The sequence below is a fragment of the Nilaparvata lugens genome, chromosome 10 (genome assembly GCF_014356525.2).
Source record: "Nilaparvata lugens isolate BPH chromosome 10, ASM1435652v1, whole genome shotgun sequence".
Lineage (NCBI taxonomy): Eukaryota > Metazoa > Arthropoda > Insecta > Hemiptera > Delphacidae > Nilaparvata > Nilaparvata lugens.
In genome coordinates this window covers 18307654-18330580 of record NC_052513.1, presented here as the reverse complement: position 1 = coordinate 18330580, position 22927 = coordinate 18307654, and the positions used below count along the sequence as shown (strand labels likewise).

At 35.4% G+C, this 22927-nt stretch overlaps 1 protein-coding gene across 1 annotated transcript in view; it reads left to right on the top strand.

The window, feature by feature from the left end:
* The first annotated feature begins 1920 nt into the window (after positions 1 to 1920).
* The window catches only part of LOC111044421 (glutamate receptor ionotropic, delta-2-like), a 147519-nt gene continuing 126512 nt past the window's right edge, over positions 1921 to 22927 (top strand). The window contains exons 1-5 of the mRNA XM_039436480.1: positions 1921 to 2000; positions 3871 to 4017; positions 5246 to 5370; positions 18798 to 18968; positions 21127 to 21335. Coding sequence (XP_039292414.1) covers positions 3913 to 4017; positions 5246 to 5370; positions 18798 to 18968; positions 21127 to 21335 — 610 coding nt within the window. The 5' untranslated portion in view covers positions 1921 to 2000; positions 3871 to 3912. The remainder of the gene's footprint in view (positions 2001 to 3870; positions 4018 to 5245; positions 5371 to 18797; positions 18969 to 21126; positions 21336 to 22927) is intronic.

Below are 22927 nucleotides of genomic sequence, written 5' to 3'. Positions count from 1 at the left end.
TTCTGCTTCATCGATATTATTATGTAGCACATCTCCAATTATTCCTCATCCCTCCACCACCTTCTTCTTCCTCTTCTTCTTCTTCTTCTTCTTCTTCTTCTTCTTTTTCTTCTACTTCTTCTTCTTCTTCTTCTTTTCCTCTTCTTTTTTGCTCGCCAATTTCGTATCGTCTCATTTTCTCTCAAAGCATTCTCTGGCATTAGGCCTACGTCTTGCTGAAACTTTGGTATTACAAAATAATTATTTTAATCAGACATGTAGGCTATATTTCATCGAAAATCCTTGAATCTGATACTTTCCTCTATATTATTATTTGCTGTGTTTATTTTTTCTGCTATCTAAAATTGTGTTTAAATTTTCTGTTATGTATATTTTTCAGAAAGACTTTTCGTAAAATTTCATAAACTTTTCATTTCTTTCAATATTGTATTAAATATTCATTTTTAAATTGTTTCATTTTTTATTATGTGTTAAGAGAGCAATTATGGGATATTATCCTTGTGCTCTCATATGTATCTCAAATAAATAAATAAATAATAAATAAATAAATTATAATATAATGCAACCTTATTTTTTGAGTCAGTATAAATATTCTTCTATCTTTACTTAATCTTTATTGTCTATGTATTCTCCAAAAATAAATTATGTTTCATTCAGGAACCTCATGCCAATCGTAAGAATGGATGAATGAATGAATGAATGAATTTTATTTGCCAAAAACAAAATACAAAAAGCTTTACAAAATGAATATAAGTATATGCTACTGCACTTAGACCAAGATACATACATTTATTTGATTAGATATAATAACGAATGATATCCTTTATAATATTATAAATAATAGTTATAAATGAAGATTCAATTTATGTTCACATGCATGAGTACAGTAGGTGAGGCAAAAACACCGCAAAAGGAAGATTCCTTGTGCGCCAGTGTGCACCTCGTAAACCAGCTTAATCAGGGATGTAATATTATAAACTTGAATTTAGCGTATGAAGTGTTCGAAAATATAATTTATAATATGAAGTTGATTATTGTATAAAAGTTAATTTAAGTTCAGCCATGCCTCTATGGCTCTTTTTCTGTGTTTATTATTTCGGAAATTATCAAGTGGAAATTCACTTTCTAGTATATTTATGAATTTACTGCTAATGTAGTAAAGTTGACTTCTAAGAAGAGCTGAGTTGGTGTTATATATTTCATATTTTCTCATCGCATTAGGACTAAGAAGGCTCTAGATTGTAAACGTTTTCATACTATCTTCAAATTTTATATTGATTACGGTATTGAATTAGATCATTATTTGTTATGAATGATCCTTTTTAAAAAACTCATGAATTCCTTCTAAAACATACTATGAACTCTACTTTCCTCTTGATAATTTCATGAAACATTGCCAAATCATCGTAGTATTTGTCTTTGAATGAGTAGACTTAAATTTATCAAACTGAATTTTTATCAAAATAACAAGGATGCAGCCCGTATCTTGAAGAAGAAGAAGAAGAAGAAGAAGAAGGAGAAGAAATAATGAAGAAGGAGAAGAAGAAGGAGAGGAAAGAAGGAGAAGAAGAAGAGGAAGAGAGGAAATAATTATATTTATTTATAAAATGAATAAATAAATAAATTTATAGTACCCTATAAAATTAATTGAATAATAAAACAAGAATACAAATTGTAACTACTAGTTTCGATGATCACACCATCGTCAGGCTATGAAAACAAATTTCCAATAAATTTTTACTAATAGTTTATCAAATGTATTTTATTAATACAAGAAAGTAGCCCTGAATTAATACATTTCAATAATTTTATATTTTTCACAGGCTTCAGATGAACATCTATTCAACATACAAACCAAGTGGCTGATATTCGATTCAAGTCTCAATTTTGAAGATGGAGAAAAATCTAACATAAAGAAGGAGGGAAGACATTTGTGTTACAATAAAACAATTCAAATTGCGTCTCGTCTCGAAAACTATTATATCCTACCAGATAGCCAGGTAATAGTGTTGAAAAACGAATAGAATCTTACACAATCGACAGTTGATAATATATACTATAATGAAGGAAATAACTGGCTTATACACGTACGGTATAGGTGATTCACGAATGACGCATCATCACGTCTCAACTACTCAACTGATTAACTTGTAATTCTGCATATTGATGCTTGATTTACCGAAGATGGTTATAGGTTCATTTTAAATTCTTCAAGATTCAAGTAGGTCTAGTTTTCAATTGGATCCTTGCGCAGCATGGGTTACCTGCTAACCTTCAATATAATAAAGAAACGAATTGGGGTACGGGATAGGAAATTCACGAATGACGCATCATCACGTCAAAACTACTGGACTAATTAACTTGGAATGTTGCATATAGATACTTAATTCACCGATGATGGTTATAGAGGCCTGTTTTCAGTACTTCAAGATTTCAATAGGTGAAGTTCTCAGTTTGTCAAGTTTCCAATTGGACCCTTGCAGAGCATGGGTTACCTGTTAGCACCTAGTTTGATAAATCATCACTAGAAAAGATTGCAGCTGTAACATTGAGTTATCAAATTATTAGAACCTTCAGTTTTTCAAGATTTCAGTTTGTCAAGTTTAAAAATAGACCCATGCGGAGCACGGTTACCTGCTAGTCTTTAATTCAATAAAGAGAAGAATTGGCATATGGGATAGGAAATTCACGAATGACGCATCATCACGTCTCAACTACTCAACTGATTAACTTGAAAATTTCGCATATTTACTTAATTTACCGAGGATGGTTTTATAGGCCTATTTTCAGTTCTTAAAGATTTTAGTAGGTCAAGTTTTCAGTTTCTCATGTTTTCAGTTAGAATCTTGCAGAGTACAGGTTCCCTGCTATTCTTTTAATATAATAAAGAGAAAAATTGACGTACGGAATGGGAAATTCACGAATGACGACGCATCATCACGTCTAAACTATTAAACTGATTAACTTTGAACTTTGCATATTGATCCTCAATTATTTAGCAAATATGGTTATAGGTTTATTTCAAATTCTTCAAGATTTCAATAGGTCAAGTTTTCAGTTTGTCATTATATCAATTGGACCCTTGCGAAGCACGGGTTATCTGCTAGTATTTTAATGAATCATCACTGTAGTGAGGTCCACGTTATAATGGCAGTGGAGAAAGATGGGAGAACACGTTGCCGAATCTCTTTCTTGCCAATGCCTTCTATAGACGGTAGCTGATCCAGGTTCATTGATGTAATATTAAATGTCCATTCTCGTTTCAAATAATCAATAATTATTATTTATCAAGCAAGAAATTCTATTTTTCAATAATCTTATAATGAATTTTCAGAACTAAGATGGAATATTTTGTTAATAAATTATTATTTCTACATTTTTGAAGGACGATCCGGCAATAGAGCAAAGCGAGAAAGAGATAGGGCTATCCGCTTTGTTGAATGATAGACAAGGATAGCAATACCATTGCTTATCAAACACTGTCATTATAACGTGAACCTCACTATAGTGGGAATTACAGCTATAATATTGAGTTATCAAATTATTGAACAATACCATAGAGAAACAATAGCGTAAGTAGATTTCCCATGGTATAGGGCGTTTGTGTCGCAACTTTTACTGTTATCTCAAGCCGATTACTGTCGATTATTGTCAATTTTTACTGTTTTGTTGGGGTGATAGTGTATGAACGGCACAATTTGAGAGACTACCAGCGTCACACAGCTGCATAGGAAAGAACTACGTGAACTATCGGCTTGGGATAATAGTAAAAGTTGCGACATAAACGCCCTATACCATGGGATATCTACTTATGCTATTGTTTCTCTATGACAATACTTTGTATTCTTCATGAATTTCTTCCATTTGTAGGTGAATATAGCAGTGGAATGTGAGGAAAATACTCTGAAAATAATGGAAATCTACAAGCCAGGAATGACACATGAGCTGATAATTGCTGAACCAGGCTCTGGGAGACGTTATGACTTGCGAGGAATTGTGTTGAAGGCTGGAACTATTGTAAGTAGGCTATAGTGAGGTCCACGTTATAATGGCAGTATTTGATTGACATTGGTGTTGTTATCCTTGTCTATCATCCTTGTACCATCTTCGTATCATCTTTGTATCATCTTCGTATCATCTTTGTAATATCTTCGTATCATCTTTGTATCACCTTTGTATCATCTTCGTATCATATTCGTATCATCTTAGAATCATTTCTGTATCATCTTCGAGTAAGCTTCGTATCATATTCGTATCATCTTCGTATCATCTTCCTATATTCAGGTCCACATCATAATGACAGTATTTGACTGAACATTGGTGTTGCTATCCTTGTCTGGATCATCATTGTATCTTCTTCGAATCATCTTTGTATCATCTTCGTATCATATTTTGTATCATCTTCGAATCATCTATGTATCATCTCCGTATCATCTTAGAATCATTCTTGTATCATCTTCGTATCATTTTCCTATAGCGAGGTCCACGTTATGATGGCAGTATTTGATCAAAATTGGTGTTGCTATCCTTGTCTATCATTCGACAAAGCAGATAGCTTTTGATATCTTTTCATAGCTCCGCAACGTTTCCAGATCATTTTACAACTATGTAGGAATATGATTGATAGATAGTTCAACAAAAAATTTGATCTCAATATGATGGATATTCATCATTGACTCATTGAAACATTCATTTTCTTAACGAATAAAATTGATTATATTAAACTAGAATGGACAGTTGATATTACATCAGATATACCGGTATCAGCTACCGTCTATAGAAGGCAGAAGCAAGGCAGAGAATCGACAACGCTGCTGTCCTATTTTTCTCCACTGCCATTATAACGTATTAATGATCACACTCGTTCGTTAGGCTAGGCACACACCAGTCAGTCAAGGCAAGACTAGTCACGTTTAGTCACCATAGTTGCTCATGAACACATATCTAATTGCAATGACTAATCAGTGTGAGTTGCGTCACAAGCAGCAATGTGAAGTATTGTGACTAAACGTGACTAGTCTTGTATTGACTAACTGGTGTGTGCCCACCCTAAAATTTTATAAATTAATTTATCTCAAAACTATAGTTCAATTATATATTAGGCTATAATATAATGTATTTCTGTTCTTGCTTGACTAACTGGTGTGTGTCTAGCCTTCAGTTTAACAGAAACTATCAATAGTTAAATGATAATTATAAAAATGTTTTTCATTATTCATATTATTATTTATTGTCAATATTATAGGTTCTACATCCGGAAAGCTATCATGGTCTGAGCAGTTTTGATGAGATGGCCTTACCACACGTGGATACCTATCCGAAAATACATTATCCGATCGTGAAGAATATGGAGAAACAGTTGAATTTCAAGTGAGTTCTTCGATTAATACAGTTTTATTTTTTTTAATAATTCTAATATTCCAAAAAAATTATTCCTCTGCTAGTATCTTCTTTAATCCTATCTTTTCTTTCCTTCTTTTCAACTAGAGGCTCGAGAGTTCTTTTGCTATCTTTCTCCACTGCCATTATAACGTGGACCTCACTATAGAAGGTGTAAAGGGAATAAGAGAGGTTCTTCAACACTAAGTTACTCCCTAACAAATTTTCCAATCCAGAGCATTTCTTGTATAGAAAAGAGAACGAAGTTGCAGTGACTAACAACATGGTCTCTTCTTAGCCTTCATAATGTTTTGAAAAAAGAGTGGATGGAGACACTTGTGAGGAGAAAATTTTCTACTTCGTCTTTTACTTTGCTGTCTTTTTCTTCTTTCTCATATCCTTCTTCTGCTCCTTCTTCCTCTTCTTCTTCTTCCTCCTCCTCCTCCTCTACTCTACCTCATCTTTCTACAAGATGAGGTTTCCTGGGGTGAGATGTTAATCTTGTTAAGTTGATTGTTTTATGCTTCTCTGGATTGTAGTAGAAGGGAATAGCAGCTGACTGATGATAATCAAATCATAATAATACAAAGATTCGGTTCAGAATATAGGGTAGAAATAAGTGTGCTCCAAAGATGGAAGATAAGGACAGAGAAAAACTAGGAGTAGAGAAGGAGAGGAAAATAAAATTATGAGGAAGAAAAGGGGTGAAGAGTGATGAGGAAGAAGTGGAGGTTGACGTGGAGGAGAAGTGGGAGGGAAGGAGTAGGAGAAGGAGAGGGAGGAGGAGAAGGAGTAGCAGAAGTGAATAAAAAGCGCGAGACACTCATTGAAGTAGAGAAGGAGGAAGAGAATTATCAGGAAGAAAAGGGGTGAAGAAGTATGAGGAAGAAGTGGAGGAGTATGATGATGAGGAGTGGAGGAGAGAAGAAAGGAGGAGAAGAGGAAGGAGGAGAAGAGGAAGGAGGAGAAGAGGAAGGAGGAGAAGGAGTACCAGAATTGAATAAAAAGCGCGAGATACTCATTGAAGCTGTAGCGGAAAATTCAATTGAAATTGGAGGAGTGTGTAAAAACAGCTTACAACTTTTCAAGAGTTCTGCGTGGAGATGTTTTCACCCTTTATAAGGGTGTACTACTGCTTACAGCATTACAAGGGTGGTGCAATACAATAAGACCTCTGTACTTCTGCAGCTCACTAGGAAGGGTTGTTTTTTATGCTGGATGCTGTGTACACAGGTTTTTTATGTTATGATTCACGCTTTCATTTCTGGTTTCTTTCCATTTCCATGATCTCCTTCTCTTTCTTTTTCTTATGCTTCTTCTTCTTCCCCTTCTTCACATTCTTATGCTTCTTCACCATCTTATGCTTCTTCTTCTCTTCTTCTTCTTCTTCTTCTTCTTCTTCTTCTTCTTCTTCTTCTTCTCCTCCTCCTCCTTCATCATCTGTCTTCATCATGAACTTATCCTCATTATTGCACCTCTCTCGTTCGTTTACATCTTCCTCCCTCTTCTCCTCTTCACCTCTTTCATCTTTTCTTCTTCTTCTTCTTTTTCCACTTCTTATTGCGTATTTTTCTCTGAATGCTCATTATTCGTGTTCTATAACTTAATCATACCATCCCTTTCTCCTCCTCATCCATTTTTCTGCATCCCCGTACTTCTTTTTCTATGTTATTGTTGTGGTTGTTCTTTTTTTTTTTCTCCACCTCTTCTTCTTCTTCTTCTTCCTCCTCATCTCCTTCCTCTTATTCTATCCTCCACATCTCCTTTGTCTTATTCCTTTCCTTCTTCTCCTTTATCATTTCCTCCCTCTCATTCTATCCTCCACAATTCCATTTGTTCTCTTTTTTCCTCTTCCTTCTCTTTCTCCCATTCTCTCTCTCAATACGTGTTCTACGACTTCATCAAATCATCTATCCTTTTCCCTTCCCATTATCTTCTCATTATGCTCCATCTTCTCTCCTTCTCCTCTATCTTCCACTTCCACTCTATCTCCCTAATCTTATTTCCCTTATCTTCCACCTCCTCTCTATCTTCTTTTTCCTTTTCTTCTTTCTCCTAATTCTGTCAGCAAGGAAATGACTTTTTTCTACAACTGCGCGTAAAAATAGCTATTTATGTATTAAGAGCGTAATGCGCGACTTTATCGCTCGCGCAAAACAGTTATCATAATTTTGCAAGAGCGATAAAGAAGCATTACGCGCGAATTACATACAAAATTTTTTCTACAACTGCACAAACCTGTTAAATCACTTATATCTGGCGGAGTTTATAATAATTCGTCTTCAAGGATATCCATCATGGCTGTATAATCGGTTCAATTACCAACTTTTTAGGTTAAGATCTGACCGAGAGTGGTTTGTCTTTTGGCGAGCTGCTTATCATCAGCTGATTAGCGAGCGTGAAGAAACTCTTCTGCGCATGCGCGATTGATTTGCGAGCGTAAAGAAAATCTACTGCACATGAGCAGATGGTTAGCGAGCGAAAAAGTAGATTCTCCTCGTGAAGATAGTTATTTGTGCAACTAGAGTGCGCAAAGTGACAGTTTGCTGCACCGGAAGAAATGGTTTGTTGAGTGCAGCAGAGGAACTTTGTGCACGTATTTCACATTAAATTTTTCCTACAGTTACCATTGAATATGAAAAGTGGTAATTATGGTGAAATTGCCTGAATCCATCAATTTTTGTGGTTTGTGATGCTGTTATTAATGAAACCTTAATTTATTTAATAGAATGTAGTATGTTGTGTGTTTGAATGGGGGGGGGGGCGGCTGTCATCCACTGTTGTCCACCACCTCAAGACTCTTATAACGTGCACCACAGTCACAGTTACCAACTTAATTTTGATTTTGCTGCACTGGTGCTCTATAATAACCCACTAACTATTTTGCGTTGTCATGCTGCAAATCTGGAGTACGCAAAGTACTCACTTTGTGCACTAGTGCGGAAAAGTGATTCTTTGTGGCCTGCAATCAGTGCAGAAATTGTCACTTTTCAGGGTATCTGTAGGAAAAAGAATTTACACACTCAATTCTCCTCGTAAAACAGCTTATTCCTGAGGAGAATCAACTTTTTCGCTCGCTAACCATCCGCGCATGCGCAGTAGATTTACTTTACGCTCCCAAATCATTCGCACTCGAGTAGAAGAGTTTTTTACGCTTCCTAATCAGCTGATTGTAAGCAGCTCGCCAAAAAGTCAGATCTTAACCTAAAAAGTCGGTAATTGTAGCTCCGCCGATATAAGTAATTTAACAGGTTTGGGCAGTTGTAGAAAAAATTTTGTTTGTAATTCGCACATAATGCTTCTTTATTGCTCTTGCAAGATTATCACGCTCCGCTTCGCGTCGCATGATAACTTATTGTGGAAATAAGAGTAATGTTATGCAAAACACACAGTGGGCTTTCCAAGGTTTTGTTGTAGTTCAGCATTTTATGGTTTATTCAATTTGGGTTAAATTAAAGTATAGTGAAGTCCACGTTATAATGGCAGCATTCGATTAACATCGGTGTTGCCATCCTTGTATATTTATAATCCTTGTGTCATCTTGGTATCATCATTTATACTCATAATTACGTGAATAGCCTAATTTCATCCAACCCTGAGTGATCCGTGGTCTAGTGGATAGAGTGCCTGCGTAGCAGCATAGAGATCCCGGGTTCAAACCCTCTCAATACCAAAAGTTTTTTAACCAGATCACTCCCGTGTTATCGGATGGGCACGTTAAACTGTCGGTCCCGGCTGAAGTATGACAGTCGTAGGCTCATTGACGGCTTAAATTATATATTCAGGCGGTGGGACCTTCCCGCAAGGGACTCCCCACCAACAAAAGCCATACGAATTTACTTTATCCAACCCTAATTTATTATTATAATTCAATACATTATAGAACTTTTTTCCATAATCTGCCATTAACTGATGCAATAATATATTCATAATCTTTGGAGAACTCATGCCTATCCTGATATCCACTGCCTAAAGCTTCAATATCTTCAAAGTAAGTGCAAACCCCTCAATTTATTCCATTTCACTTCCCGTCTGCACATCTGCGTTCTTTCTCTTACTTTTTCTTATTCTTTTTCTTTATCTTCTTCTTTTTCTTCTCCTTCTTCTTCTCTTACTTCTTCTCCGCCCCTCTTTTTGTAGCGATGTATAGAGCTTTCAAATTCATCATTACACGCTTGAAACTTTCCACTTTCTTCTGGTGTCACTCCACCATTCACGAAAATCTTCTCTCAATCTCCATACTGCCACCTCTTCTTCTACTTCTTCTTTCTCTTCGTCTTCTTCTTTTTATTGTTCTTCTTTGTCTTGTTCTTGTTTTTCTTCCCCTTCCACTTCTTCTTGCCCTGCTTATTCAACCTTTCCAAGAATAAAATGCGAGAGCCATCCTAGGGGCTTAGACTTCTCCTCCTCATTTTTATGCGAATTATGTTTTCTTTTTCAACATTCCTTCTCCTACCCTATTTTCATGTTTCTTCTCCTTTTCGTACGATAATTTTTCTACTAAATCCTACTGTTGCTTATCCTTTTTCTCTCAGAATTGTTGTTCATCCTCTTAGGTTCTTGATTTCTTTCTACATTATACTTCTCCTTTTTCTTTTCTTCTCCTCCTCATTGTACGATCTTCCACCAACCAAGTCTTACTGTATCATTATCATCTTTCCTTTTATTCAAAATTGTTGTATTTTTCATGATCAAGCTTTCATACATCAATGGTATTGGAATTGCTCCTAATTGTGTCTCTCCAGTTGAATTCGCATTTCATTCTCCTTCTATTTCGCTTTCTAATTCATGTTCTACATCCATTTTTCATCTCAAGGTTTTTCTCCTTGTTCTTTCCACTTTTGTTTATTCCTATTCAACATTTTCCAATATTATCTCAGTTTCTGACGCAGATCGCTGTATTTTTGCCTTCTCTATAGTTCATTCAAACCTCTTAATTTATTCTCACCCTCTCCTCCTTCTTATACTCTTTCTTCCTTCTTATTTCCTCTTTCCCCTCCAGGTGTTTTCTTCTGTAATCTTGTTCTCCATCTCTCACTTCCCTTCCATCTATTTCTTGTAGATATACAACCGAATTCTCTCATTTCTTGTTCACTACATTCTCCTGCGTTATCCATAATCGTTCCATGTTTTTTCTTCTTATCCCACTCATACCTGATCCCCTGTTTCTTATTCTCTCTCTCCTCTCTACTGAAATCTATCATCCTGTTTCTTATTCTCTCTTCTTCCTACTAATTTTTATTCTTCTGTTCCTCATTATCTCTTCTTCTATACTCTTTCTCACATTCTCTCACTCTCTCTCTGTTTCTCTCTTCCTCACCTCCTTCCTAGTTTTCTACCCCCAAAGAGGTGAAATTGCTAAGAAGCTCTGCTAGTCCTTGTTCACACTGTTGTTCTGTTTTTATACTTTGCTGTTTTCATGATGCTGTGATCCGCTTTGAACGCTGGGTCCCTCTTTTTCATCATTCACTTTCTCACTCTCCCTTAGTCTCTCATTTTTCATCACTTTACTGTCTTCTTCATGTAACTTACACGGATAGAGAACTCCAATCTAATCTAATATCTTTGTCTCTATCCCATTCTCTCACTCCCTCACTCCCCTAATATATTTGTCTCTATCACATTTTCTCACTCACTCTCTCCTCTCACTCCCCTAATATCTTTGTCTCTATCTCATTTACTCACTCTCTCTCCTTATGTAGATGCATAACAATATTATCTATCTTATCTATAGCTATTTAAATTGCTTTTTTTTCATATCATATACAGCTCAATAATTATTTTTTTAATTAATATTTTGTAAATTCATCTATATAATTATTGTGCTGTATTGTAAGCTATTGTATATAAGTGTATAAGCCATTATATATATTGTAATCTACATAAATAAAGTACTCAACCAATCAATCAATCAATCCTCTCACTCCCTTTTTCTCGTTTTCTCGCGCTCTCTTCCTCTCCTTCCCCCTCTACTTCTCTCTCTCATCACAATGATGTGACTGAGAGAGTAGTAGATCACCTTAGAAGGGAGAAGGTGTGATTCCCCAGACAACGTTCATAAAACTCTGGTCCTTTTTCCCTCTTCTTTCATTCGGAAGATTTCCTTCAGAAATGGCGTTATGTGGGTGTTTGTATGTACCACCCTTATTGCATACACAAATCTTTAGGTCGTTCTGTCTCGCTTACTCTTGTATAGTTCCACTTTCTTCTTCTTCTTTAATGTTGTTTTCCATCACGAACTGCTTATTATTAAATCACTTTTTGTTATCAGAAAAAACGACTAGCAGTCACATATTTTACAATAAATGAATTAATCACTCACTTTGACAACGAGATCTTTCGACAGGTTCGCCATCTTCTTGGTTGTCCATAGACAAGAAGAGGATAGAATGGCAATTTTTAGTGTGCTGTTGGTGTCTATTGGTGTCTATTGGGTTTGCTGTGGCTGAGAAGGTAATCAAAAAGGATGTGGGATTTGAAGTTGAATTGTTCGTTTAATATACATTGTCTATTGATCTAAATTGGGTGTATATCTCAAACTGTTCTATTGTGTCTAATTCTGGTCCTTTGTTTTTTATGTGTATGATTTGTAGATCAGTATCCATGTTTGGGTGTTAGTAATTTTCTTGAATCAGGTGGTCGGCAAATGTAGATTCTGGTTTTGTTTTTTTTTAGTCCCTGGATATGTTCCTTGTATCTTTGATTGATAGAACGGCCTGTCTGTTCGATATAGAAATTATAGCATCCAGAGCTTTTTAGCTTGTATACTCCTGGGAGTTTGAGTTTTTTGTTGTCTTGAATCTTTTCTCTTTCATTGATTCGCTTGGAGATTTTATTTTTTGTTCTAAATGCCACTTTCTTCTTCTCTCCCTTTTTTGTCTTCTCCTAACCTTTCTTGTTATTCTTTTCTCAATCCCCTTCACTTTCTAAGATGTTTTTACACATTTTTGATGACACATTACTAAACATTTTCCTCACTTAGTTTTCTTCGGCATTCAATGATTTCTATTTTTAAATTATTGTGATAGTGATATTGTTTTTTATATAAACGAGAGTATTTGATTTTTATAAGTTGGTTCAAATGGTCACCCTTCCAACTTGAGTATTTACATTTCCTTCTTGTTCTTCTCCTTCTTCTTTTTCTTCTTACGTCTTCTTCTTCTTCTTCATCTTATTCTTCTTCTTCTTCTTGTTCTTCTTTTTCGTCTTTACTGTCTTCTCTCTCTTCCCACATGACTTCACAACCACCAGCACACTTTGCATCTCTGATTTAGGTTCCCCTTACGATCAGATGCCCTTCAAATGTCAGCAACTTGGGACTTACTTTGTTTCCTCCTCTCTGAATACATTTCCAACACCTTGTACTCCATTTTGTTTCTTGCCTCAGTCTATCCTCACAAGGCTGCAATCAGCTTTCTATTCCCATTTCTTCTCCGTTTCTGATGGCATGTTGTATCTGTTTTTTCGTCATTTTGGTTATTGTTGATATTTTACTCCTTTCTAAATTGTTTTTACTGATTTTTCGTGATCCATTCTTTCTTCTTCTCCTTTTTTTCCTTCCTCTTCTTCTCCTTCCACTACTCCTCCTTCTTCTGCTTCGTCTTCACATGTTTCTCCTTTATTCCCGCTCTTTCTCCTCCATTCTTCTTCTCCTCCTTCATTCTTCTTCTTCTTCTTCTTCATCACCTCTTCATCTTCTTGTTTCTCTTCTTCTTCTAGTGTATTTTCTTGTCCATCCATTCTCCTTCTTCTCATTCTATTCTGTTCTTTTGTTGTTTATCTTTGTTTTCCCTTTTCTGCTTTTTCTGCTTTTTTGTTATCTCTTTTTCTCTTGTTTTCTGCTTCTATTATCCTCTAATCAACCCCTTTCCCCACTTCTAATCAATATCAACTCCTCTCCCTTCATCTTCTCCTCTCTTTTCTCTATCATCACTTATTCTCCTTCTTCTATCGCTTTATCTCTCTTCTCTTCCTCCACAGACCTACAACTTCTCTCTCACTTATCCTTTCTGTCTTCCTCTATTCCTCGCCCCTCTCTACTTTTTTCCTTGTTCCATCTCATGCCTCCTCCTCCTCCTCCTACTCCCCCCCCTCCTCATCATCCTCCTCCTTCTCATCCTCTCTCTCGCTCTCCCTCCTCAACCTCACCAGCGACAACAGCTCTGAATTTCGCAGATATTCTCTGAATGTAGCACCACTTTCGAGCAATTCCCCAAACGGCCACCCAACACACCAACAAGCAACTTGTCTCCATAGCAACACTCGCTTATCAGCATTATTTCAATGGGCAGCACTGCTCTAACACCATAAGAATTGCTGACATTTTCGAGTGAACGTTTCTTTGGTTGTTCCCCAGCCAATACTCCAACAATATGCAACCCACTAAGCCGAATTTTTTGTGTGACTTGTTTATGGAAAATGAAGTGCAAATACTGTGCTGAATTCTATTGTGGTGGATTCTATTATTGTATTTGTTTGCCATTGTATTGTATTCTATTCCCTACATTGGATGTGTATTATGTTCCAATGTGACTACAGGTGTTTACTGAATTTTTCATCAGGTAGTTTATCGAGTATGTTACAGAATATATATTGAGGTCCACGTTATAATGGCTGTGGAGAAAGATAAGAGAAAAACGTTATCGAATCGTTATCGTTAACGTCTTGGGAGAGAGTTACTGGGAAGGATATTTTAAATATAATTATTATTTAACAAAAATCCTAAATAAATGCTGCAAATCACCCCGAAGACCTCTGCTACTGCAGACATTGACAACAGGGCTAACAGCCAGATGGAAATTCGATGAGAACTACTATCCAAAAATTAGTTGCTAGCCCCGGGAATCGAACCCGGTACCTCCCAATTGCCAGTCAGGAATGCTCACCCCTACACCAAACAGGTCTTCGGGGTGATTTGCAGCATTTATTTAGGATTCTCGTTGAATAATAATTATATATTAATTAGCATTTGAAGAAATGCATTCTCTATTTAATTCCATTGATATTTTCAATATTCTTCCAAAGAATGGACATTGATTTGTCCAAAGCTCCGTCAATTTATGTAGATGCATAACAATATTATCTATAGCTATTACCAATTGCTTTTTTCATATCATATGCAGTTCAAAATCATTTTCTTAGTCTATATTATGTAAATTCATCTATAATTTTGCGGTATTGTAAGCTATTGTATATAAGTGTAGAAGCCAGTATATATATTGTAATGTACATAAATAAAGTACTCAATCAATCAATCAATCAATCTTGTCAATGCCTTAGACAGTAGTTGATACAGGTTTATTGATGTAATATTAACAGATTCTTAATTTACCGAGGATGGTTAAGGGTCTTTTTCTTCAATTATTCAATCCATTAGGTTGAGTGGTTGAGAGGACTTAAAAGTCCCAACTCCGCCTAATAAAGAATTTTTTCATTTTCATTTTTTTACGTCAAGTCTCTCAGTTTGTCAAGTTTTCAATTCGACCCTTGCAGAGTAATCTGCTTCAGTGAGGTCCACGTTATAATGGCAGTGAAGAAAGATAGGAGGACAACGTTGTCGAACCCCTGTCTTGACTTCTAGTCTATAGAAGGCATTGACTTTTATAGACGGTAGCTGATACAGGTTTATTGATGTAATATCAACTGTTCATTCCCGTTTAAAATAATCAATTATATTTTATTAAGCAAGAAATTATATTTTTCAATAATTCATAATGAATTTACGTCAGTAACGAGAAATATTTTGTGTTTCTTGAATGGTTCCAAATTTTCTTAAATAACTCAATATTATTCGTTACAAGTGGCAACTGAGTGGAATATTTTTAATTGATTTATTTATTCAAGCCATCTGAATTCAAAATTTATAGTTTTAATGTTTATTTTGGACTAAATTTTTTTTAAAATTGTACGTGAAATTCTAACCTTATCTTGGACTTTGTCACTTATAAATTTGGAAGGAAAATAGCACAAGGACTACCTTATTATTTTATCTTTCAATGTTATCACATTAGTGTCATTTGCATTGTAAATAAATAATTAAATTAAATTAAATTTTGTTAGTTTATTATCGATTCTATCGAATAAAAATACTAAGAAATTGTCGAAAACCACAGATTTATTGATACTTAGAAAGACTGGTTTTTTGTTGTTCCACCAATATGTCAATCTCTGATAAACAATCTCAAATGGATATTGTTAAAAGACGATCTGGCAACAGAGCAAAGCGGGAAAGAGATAGCGCAATCCGCTTTGTCGAATGATAGACAAGGATACCAATACCATTGCTAATGAAACACTGCCATTATAATGTGGAAAGAACTTTTTCTACAACTGCGCATAGAAATAGTATATTTCGCACCTAGAGCAGAAAATGAGATTTTTCCAGCTCGAAATCGGTTTTCAAGTCCGAGCCGTAGGCCGAGGACTAGAAAAGATTGAGAGCTGGAAAAACATTTTTGCCCGTGGTGCGAACGATATTTTTCGCCACACTACAGGTATTGCTGACAAAATAAATAAAGAATACAAAATAAGAATACTCGTTAAGCTATCGTACCTATCTCTTGATTTTAGTGGTAGAAGATTTGCAGTCAGGATTTCAGATTCTTTTAAAATTTCACTTGGAATACCACAGTCATCTTCAAGCATTTTTGAAAATTCGGAATGCACTAATCAACAATAAATAATTGAATAAAACTGGTTGCGAAGCGAATTAGTTTGATTCGAAACTGGAACTAAAATTATGGCGACTTCAGCTTATTATGAAAGTGGACACTCGCCCGATCTAGCGGATGACTTATTATAATAATTAGCGCGTTGTTTTCCAGCCATAAGCGGCTGGAAAGAGACAACTTTCTGGCCTAGACCGGAAAAGAAACCCTTTTCTGACGTCGTCTGCAAACAAGGTCTTTCAGATCTACGTAGGGACTGGAAAACAGCAGCTTTCTGTGCAGTGTGGCGAAAAAGAATTAACATACTCAATTCTCCTCGTATAACAGCTTATTTCTGAGGAGAATCTACTTATTCGCTCACTAACCATCCGCGCATTCGCAGTAGATTTACTTTACGCTTGCTTATCATTCGCACATGCGCAGAAGAGTTTCTTCATGCTCCCTAATCAGCTGATTGTAAACAGCTCGCCAAAAAGTCAGATCTCAACCTCAAAAGTCAGTAATTGTAACTCTGCCAATATGAGTTATTTAAAAGGTTTGGGCAGTTGTGGAAAAAATTTTGTATGTAATTCGCGCGTAATGCTTCTTTATCGCTCTTGCAAAATTATCACACTCCGTTTCGCGTCATGTGTTAACAGTTTTGCGCGAGCGATAAAGTCGTGCATTACGCTCTTAATACATAAATAGCTATTTTCCTACAGTTACCTTGAAAAGTGACCATTTCTGCACAAATTACAGAATGCAAAGAATCACTTTTCCGCTCTAGTGTGCAAAGTATTACTTTGAATATTATCTTGCAGCCATCCCAATCAGCTGTTGGCATTGTTGGCGTGTATTTTGAATGTGAATTTTTTCTATCTATATTTTTTGTGATTTTCAAATAAATAAAAATGAGAACTCATTAAATTATACATTTTGAATATCATTAATTATTCATTATTTCAAATAATATTTTTTTCATACATAATTTATTGGTTGAAAAAATGATTTAGAAATCAAGATTTACTCAAAATTATTCAAATTTTCAAACTTATTGGGTTAATTTAATTTCTAATTTGAATAAATGATCGATTATTGATTTTAAATTGGATTATCAAGTTTAAAATAAATTAAAGTAACAAAATTATACAGACAAACATTTGATGGATTTTCAGCCATCATTTCACTCATAATCAACCATTTCTCATACTCAATGATAACTGTAGGAAAAATTTGATTTGAAATACGTAAGCAAAGTTCCTCTGCTGCACTCAAGAAGCCATTCCGCTCTCGCCTATGGCTCGTGCGGAAATGTTTCTTTCGGTGCAGCAAACTGTCACTTTGCGCACTAGTTGCACAAATAACTATTTCCTGTTCATTGATGCACCTGTAATACGGACGTGACCTTGTTATCAAGGTCATTTGCTTAGAGTCTTTTATTTCTCATTTTCATAATTATGTATGTATATTCACTCAAATAATTATTGTATTATCAATTGGGAATATTTTCTAGTGATTTTGTATTTTGGCGAAATGAATTTTCTTTCTTTCTGTCATACTTGATTCCAAAGAAAGAATTCACAGATTTCACGAATTTCACGAGAAGAATGTGAAAAATATGGGAGCGAAGAAAAAAACTTTGGAAGAAAAAGAGTTATGAAAAGTAGTGCCTACACGAGATGAAAGCAAGCAGCAAGATAGATGATTGTTTGATATGTTTTATTCAGATTCAAATGGGGGCTGTCACACTGAAGCGAGGCGCCTCATGACACGTCTAAGCTCTAAGCTGCCACCCAAATAGATGTCTCTTTCAACAGATGCTCGTGTGTCGAAGCTTGTGAGAGACTGCGAGAGAACAGGGAAGGAGATATGGGGGCTCAAATTAGAAGGAGAAACATGGTAATAAGATGGAAGTCGGATCCTGAAAGTGTGAGAAACAAGAAGGAAGATTTGGGGGCTGGAATTGGAAGGAGAAGGAGGAGACGGAGGAGGAGAAGAAGAAGATGAAGAAGAAGAGGATGAAGAAGAAAAGAAGAAGATGAAGAAGAAGAAGAATAAGAAAAGAAGAAGAAGAAGAAGAAGAAGAAGAAAAGAAGAAGAAGAAGATGAAGAAGAAGAAGAAGAAGAAGAAGAAGAAGAAGTGAAGTATCCTAATAGTTGGAGTAGCTCCGTGGAAGAAATCGAAAGAAAGTATGGGATAAATGCATGAGAGTGAGAAGAGAAGAAGAAGGGATAGGAGATGTGGAATATGGAAGAAGAAAGAGGATAGAAATGAGATGAAAGGCGGAATCTGTGAGAAAACAAGGGAGGAGATATGCAGCAGGAATGAGAAAGAGAAGGATAGAAGTGATTATGGAATGAGAAGGATGGGAATGAGATGAAAGTCGAACTCTGAGAGAATGTGCAGGAAAACAAGGAGGGAGATATAGGGCTAGAATAAGATGGAGAATGATTGAAATATTAGATTGGAGTTTGAGTGGATGAAATCTTACGGATAAAAATTGTGGGATAAATGCATGAGAGAGGAAGAGGTAGCGCTATCTGTTTTGTTGAATGATAGACAAGGATATCAATATCATCGCTAAACATATACTGCCATTATAACGTGGACCTCACTATAGAATAGAAGCAGTTCAGGAGAAATATTTGTCCAAAGTTCTGTGGTAGAGAGAACTAACTACACCTTAGTGAAGTTCAATCTTATAAGTGATATTTTTATTTCATTTTATTTGATAATTATTATTCTGTGATGTTCAATATTGTAATTTACAGATTGGATCTGCAAGTCCTGAACGACTATGGCTGGAAAAACAATGACAGCACATTTTCAGGCCTGATGGGGTTGATGCAAAGTAGAAGCATAGATTTCAGTGCAACCGGTCTCTTTCTACGCCACGATAGACTTGAGGTCATGGACTCTACTGCTGAGACGTTCTCGCTCAGGTATTGATTCAACTTCTTGAATTTTCCAATTCAAATACAATAAGAGTTGATCAAAATAAGATAAAGGTGCGTACAGATATACTCGCCATCAACACGCTCCGCACTCGCTCCGATCATGAAAGTCACGAGAGATGTTTGCTGTTCTCGCGTTCCACTGTTGCTCCCCGGTCGATCATCAATCGATCTGCTCGAGTGACGTTCGATTTCGGAGCAGAGCGAAAGTCTGTACGCACCTTAGATATTGTAAGCTCTGTTAAGCTGCGTACACATATACGCTCTTCCAACCCGCACCGAGCACGCTCCTCCCTCGTACCGCCCTCGTACCGCCCTCGTTCCTCCATCGAACCACAGTCGCTCCACCCACGCACCCATCATGAACGTTACGGAAGATGTTAGAATGATCTTCTCGCGTTCCCCGGTCGAACCACTGTTGCTCCCCGGTCGATCATCAATCGCTCTGCTCGAGTGACGTTCGGTTGCGGAGCAGAGCCAAAGTCTGTACGCACCTTAACAATTTTCAACGCTAGATCGTAAGTTGAATTTTTCCAAGTTCACTGCCCACTATCGGTGGGACATCCAAGATACACAAATGTCGTCATACATTGTCGCGTCATCACAGCAAAAGGTTTCGAGCAAGATTTATTGATGTTGTGTTTTTATCTCAATTTTCTCGTTGTTTATTTTTCGCTGCTCTATTCGAGATTTCATTATCTTGTATCATTATAATTCGTGATTCTCCAGTGGTTCATTGATTGTTTATTTCATGTTAGAAGTACCTTGCTGATGGCAAAACACATGCATTTTATCATGCATATTGTTCTACTGTTAGTGACCAGCCCGATATAATGATTGTTGATGAAAACCATGCAAAATCAAATACTTTGGTTATCATCTGAATATTTCTCTAGAGATGAATAGTAAACTATATTCTCTCTCAGCTATATATGATTTGTGATTGTTGTGGATATGAATCAATGTTAACATTCATGTGATAGTTATATTGTAATTTCGTGGCCTCAAGCTCAAACAGAAGTAGTCTTGGAAATGAAAGTTTTTCTAGGTGAGATATTCAGTACCGCGATATACTCGTATTATTCATGATTGTGATATATTGTCATTTTGGGCCTAAAACATAGAAATAATCCTGAAAATGACTAGTTTCTCCTGATCAGATATCTTGTATCGTGTAAACTTTTATTATTCATGTGATATATTGTAGTTTTGTGGCCTTAATCGTACACATAATCTTGAAAATAAATGGGTTTTCGAGATCAGATATTTTGTACTCTGATATATATGTATTATTTATGTGATGTATTGTCGTTATATGGTCTTAATCTGACAAATAACCTTGAAAATGAATGGGTTTTCTCCAGATCAGATATTTTGTACCATGTAAACTTTCATTATTCATGTGATATATTGTCGTTTTGTGGCCTTAATCTTACAAATAATCTAGAAAATCAATGTTTTTCTCCAGGTTAGAAAGATTGTACAGCGATATACTTGTATTCTTCATGTGATATATTGTCGTTTTGTGGCCTAAATCTCACGAATAAATCTTGAAAATGAATGGTTTTCCTGTTCAGATATTTTGTACCGTGATATACTTGTATCATTCATGAAATATATTGTCAATAATTATTATTAAACGAAAATCCAAAGTAAATGCTGTAATTGTCAAGTATCCAGAGATATTCTGTAATTGTAAAATTATCCAAGGATTGTCAGTTTGGTGTGAGGGTAAGCATTCCTGACCGGTAATTAGGAGGTACTGGGTTCGATTCCCGGGCTGACAAATAATTTTTGAGTAGTAGCGCTCATCGAATTTCCATCTAGCTGTTTACCCTGTTGTCAATATTTGCAGTGGCAGAGGTCTTCGGGGTGAATTACAGCATTTACTTTGAATTTTCGTTTTAATAATAATTATTAATTCATTAGCTTTTGAATAATTGCAGCCTCTCAGTAATTTCAATCTGTGGATAATATATTGTCATTTTTTGGCCTCAATTTCACAGATAATCTTGAAAATGAATGGTTTTTCCAAATCAGATATTTTGAACCGTGATAATATATACTCGTGATATTCGTGTCATACTCTGTCATTTTGAGTCCTCAATTTCTCAAATAATATCGGAAATTTATTTTTTTTCTCCAGGTCAGCCATTTTGTACCGTCAACCACCGCTCTCTAGTCTGAGAAACATCTTCCTCCTGCCGTTCAGCACTCCGGTTTGGCTTGGGTGTGCCCTACTCTACCTTCTTATCACTCTCTTTCTGCAATTCGAGTTCAAACTGAATTCAGTTTCAAGCTGGAAGAGTCCTCTGGAGATTATCACCATTGTTCTCGGGTCGATCTGCCAGCAAGGTAATATACAGTACCTAAACCAAATAATTATAAGTTAGTTATACCTTGTAGGTAATATTACATAAGAAGACATGATATAGGGCGTTTCTGTCCAAGAAAAACTGATAAAATGAACCCTCGAAACAAAGCAATTCAGACTTATTCCACAGAATAAGAATCGTTTCCCAATATCAATATCAATTGGAATAGAATAGAATAGAATTCATTGTTTCTCATAAACAACAGTACATTATTACAAGAAAAATCAAAACAAAGATATTAAATTATTATCCATATTCATAAAATGCTCAAAAATATAACAATGTAAGAATACAAAGAAATATTTATCATTTATACATCGCCATGATGGCGATATTATGCAGTCATAATAATAATATAACCAAAAGTCATTAGCCACATTTTCCAACTACTTATGCTCATAAAAAAACTAATATTAAAAAAACATATTTCTTTAAAAAAACGAAACAATACAATATAATATAACATGTCTATGTTACACAATTATTCTGAATAAAACAAAATAAATCTTATAGCACTCTTTATTCTTTGAGAAACTTTAAAATAAGTTTCTTTGAATTTTAAAGTTTTCCAAAGAATAAAGGGTGCTATAAGATTTGTTTTCTTTTATTAATTTAAAAGCAGCCCATTTTAATAAGTGTTTTACAATTATACTGCTACATGATTTGCCTACTATACTGTATGGTACAAGAAACAATAATGTGTGGTACCCTTGTAATGAAAATTTTGTTAGGGTTACCAAACTTGATTTTAACAAATATAAGAGTGAGTCAAGCCCAATACTCACTTAGGCTAGCTTCACACGCATTCGGTTTCATTCGGTTCGGTTCGTTTTCGGTTCGGTTAGGTTCGGTTCGTTTCCGAAAACGAATGAGGCTTTCATACATGTCAGGTTAAATTCTTACGGTTCTAATTAGGTATTTTCTTCTCAAACACAGCTGTGATTGGATTTTCACAGTTCATTCTGGTATATTTAAATATAACAGCTGGTGTTAAATTGTAAGATGTTATTTCTTGAACAACAAAATTTTGAATTTAATTAAAAATTGTTAATTATTAGAATAGTTTCTTCTTGATTATGTTAATTTTGGATGCTCAGAGAGATTATTTTTTTTAAATAGAAAATTTGTTCCTTGTTCTGACACATGGTATATAAACTTCATCTCTTCTCTCCATTGATGAAATCATGTAATATTCGTGGAAAAATAAAAAAAATGAAAATTCTCCCTGAGTTTTGATTTATATCTTTCATATTTTTCCAAAAAACTATACATAGAGAAAAAAATGTTCCTCTGAACTAACAGAAATGAATTGACCATATGATTTTGACTTGGAAAATTTTGAAACAGATAATCACGATATCAGGTTAAAATAAAAACAAAAAAGGCAAGCGTGTGTAAAAGACTTCGTTTTTTCCTGTTTTCCCTAGAATATGATGAAACCTATTCGTGTCGAGGGGGCATTCGGTGCTATGCGGTTGCTATTCGGTACCGAATTCAAACCGAATGATCGTTTCACACTTATCGGAATTTGCCGAGAACGAACCGAAAACGAAACGAACCGAACCGAACGTG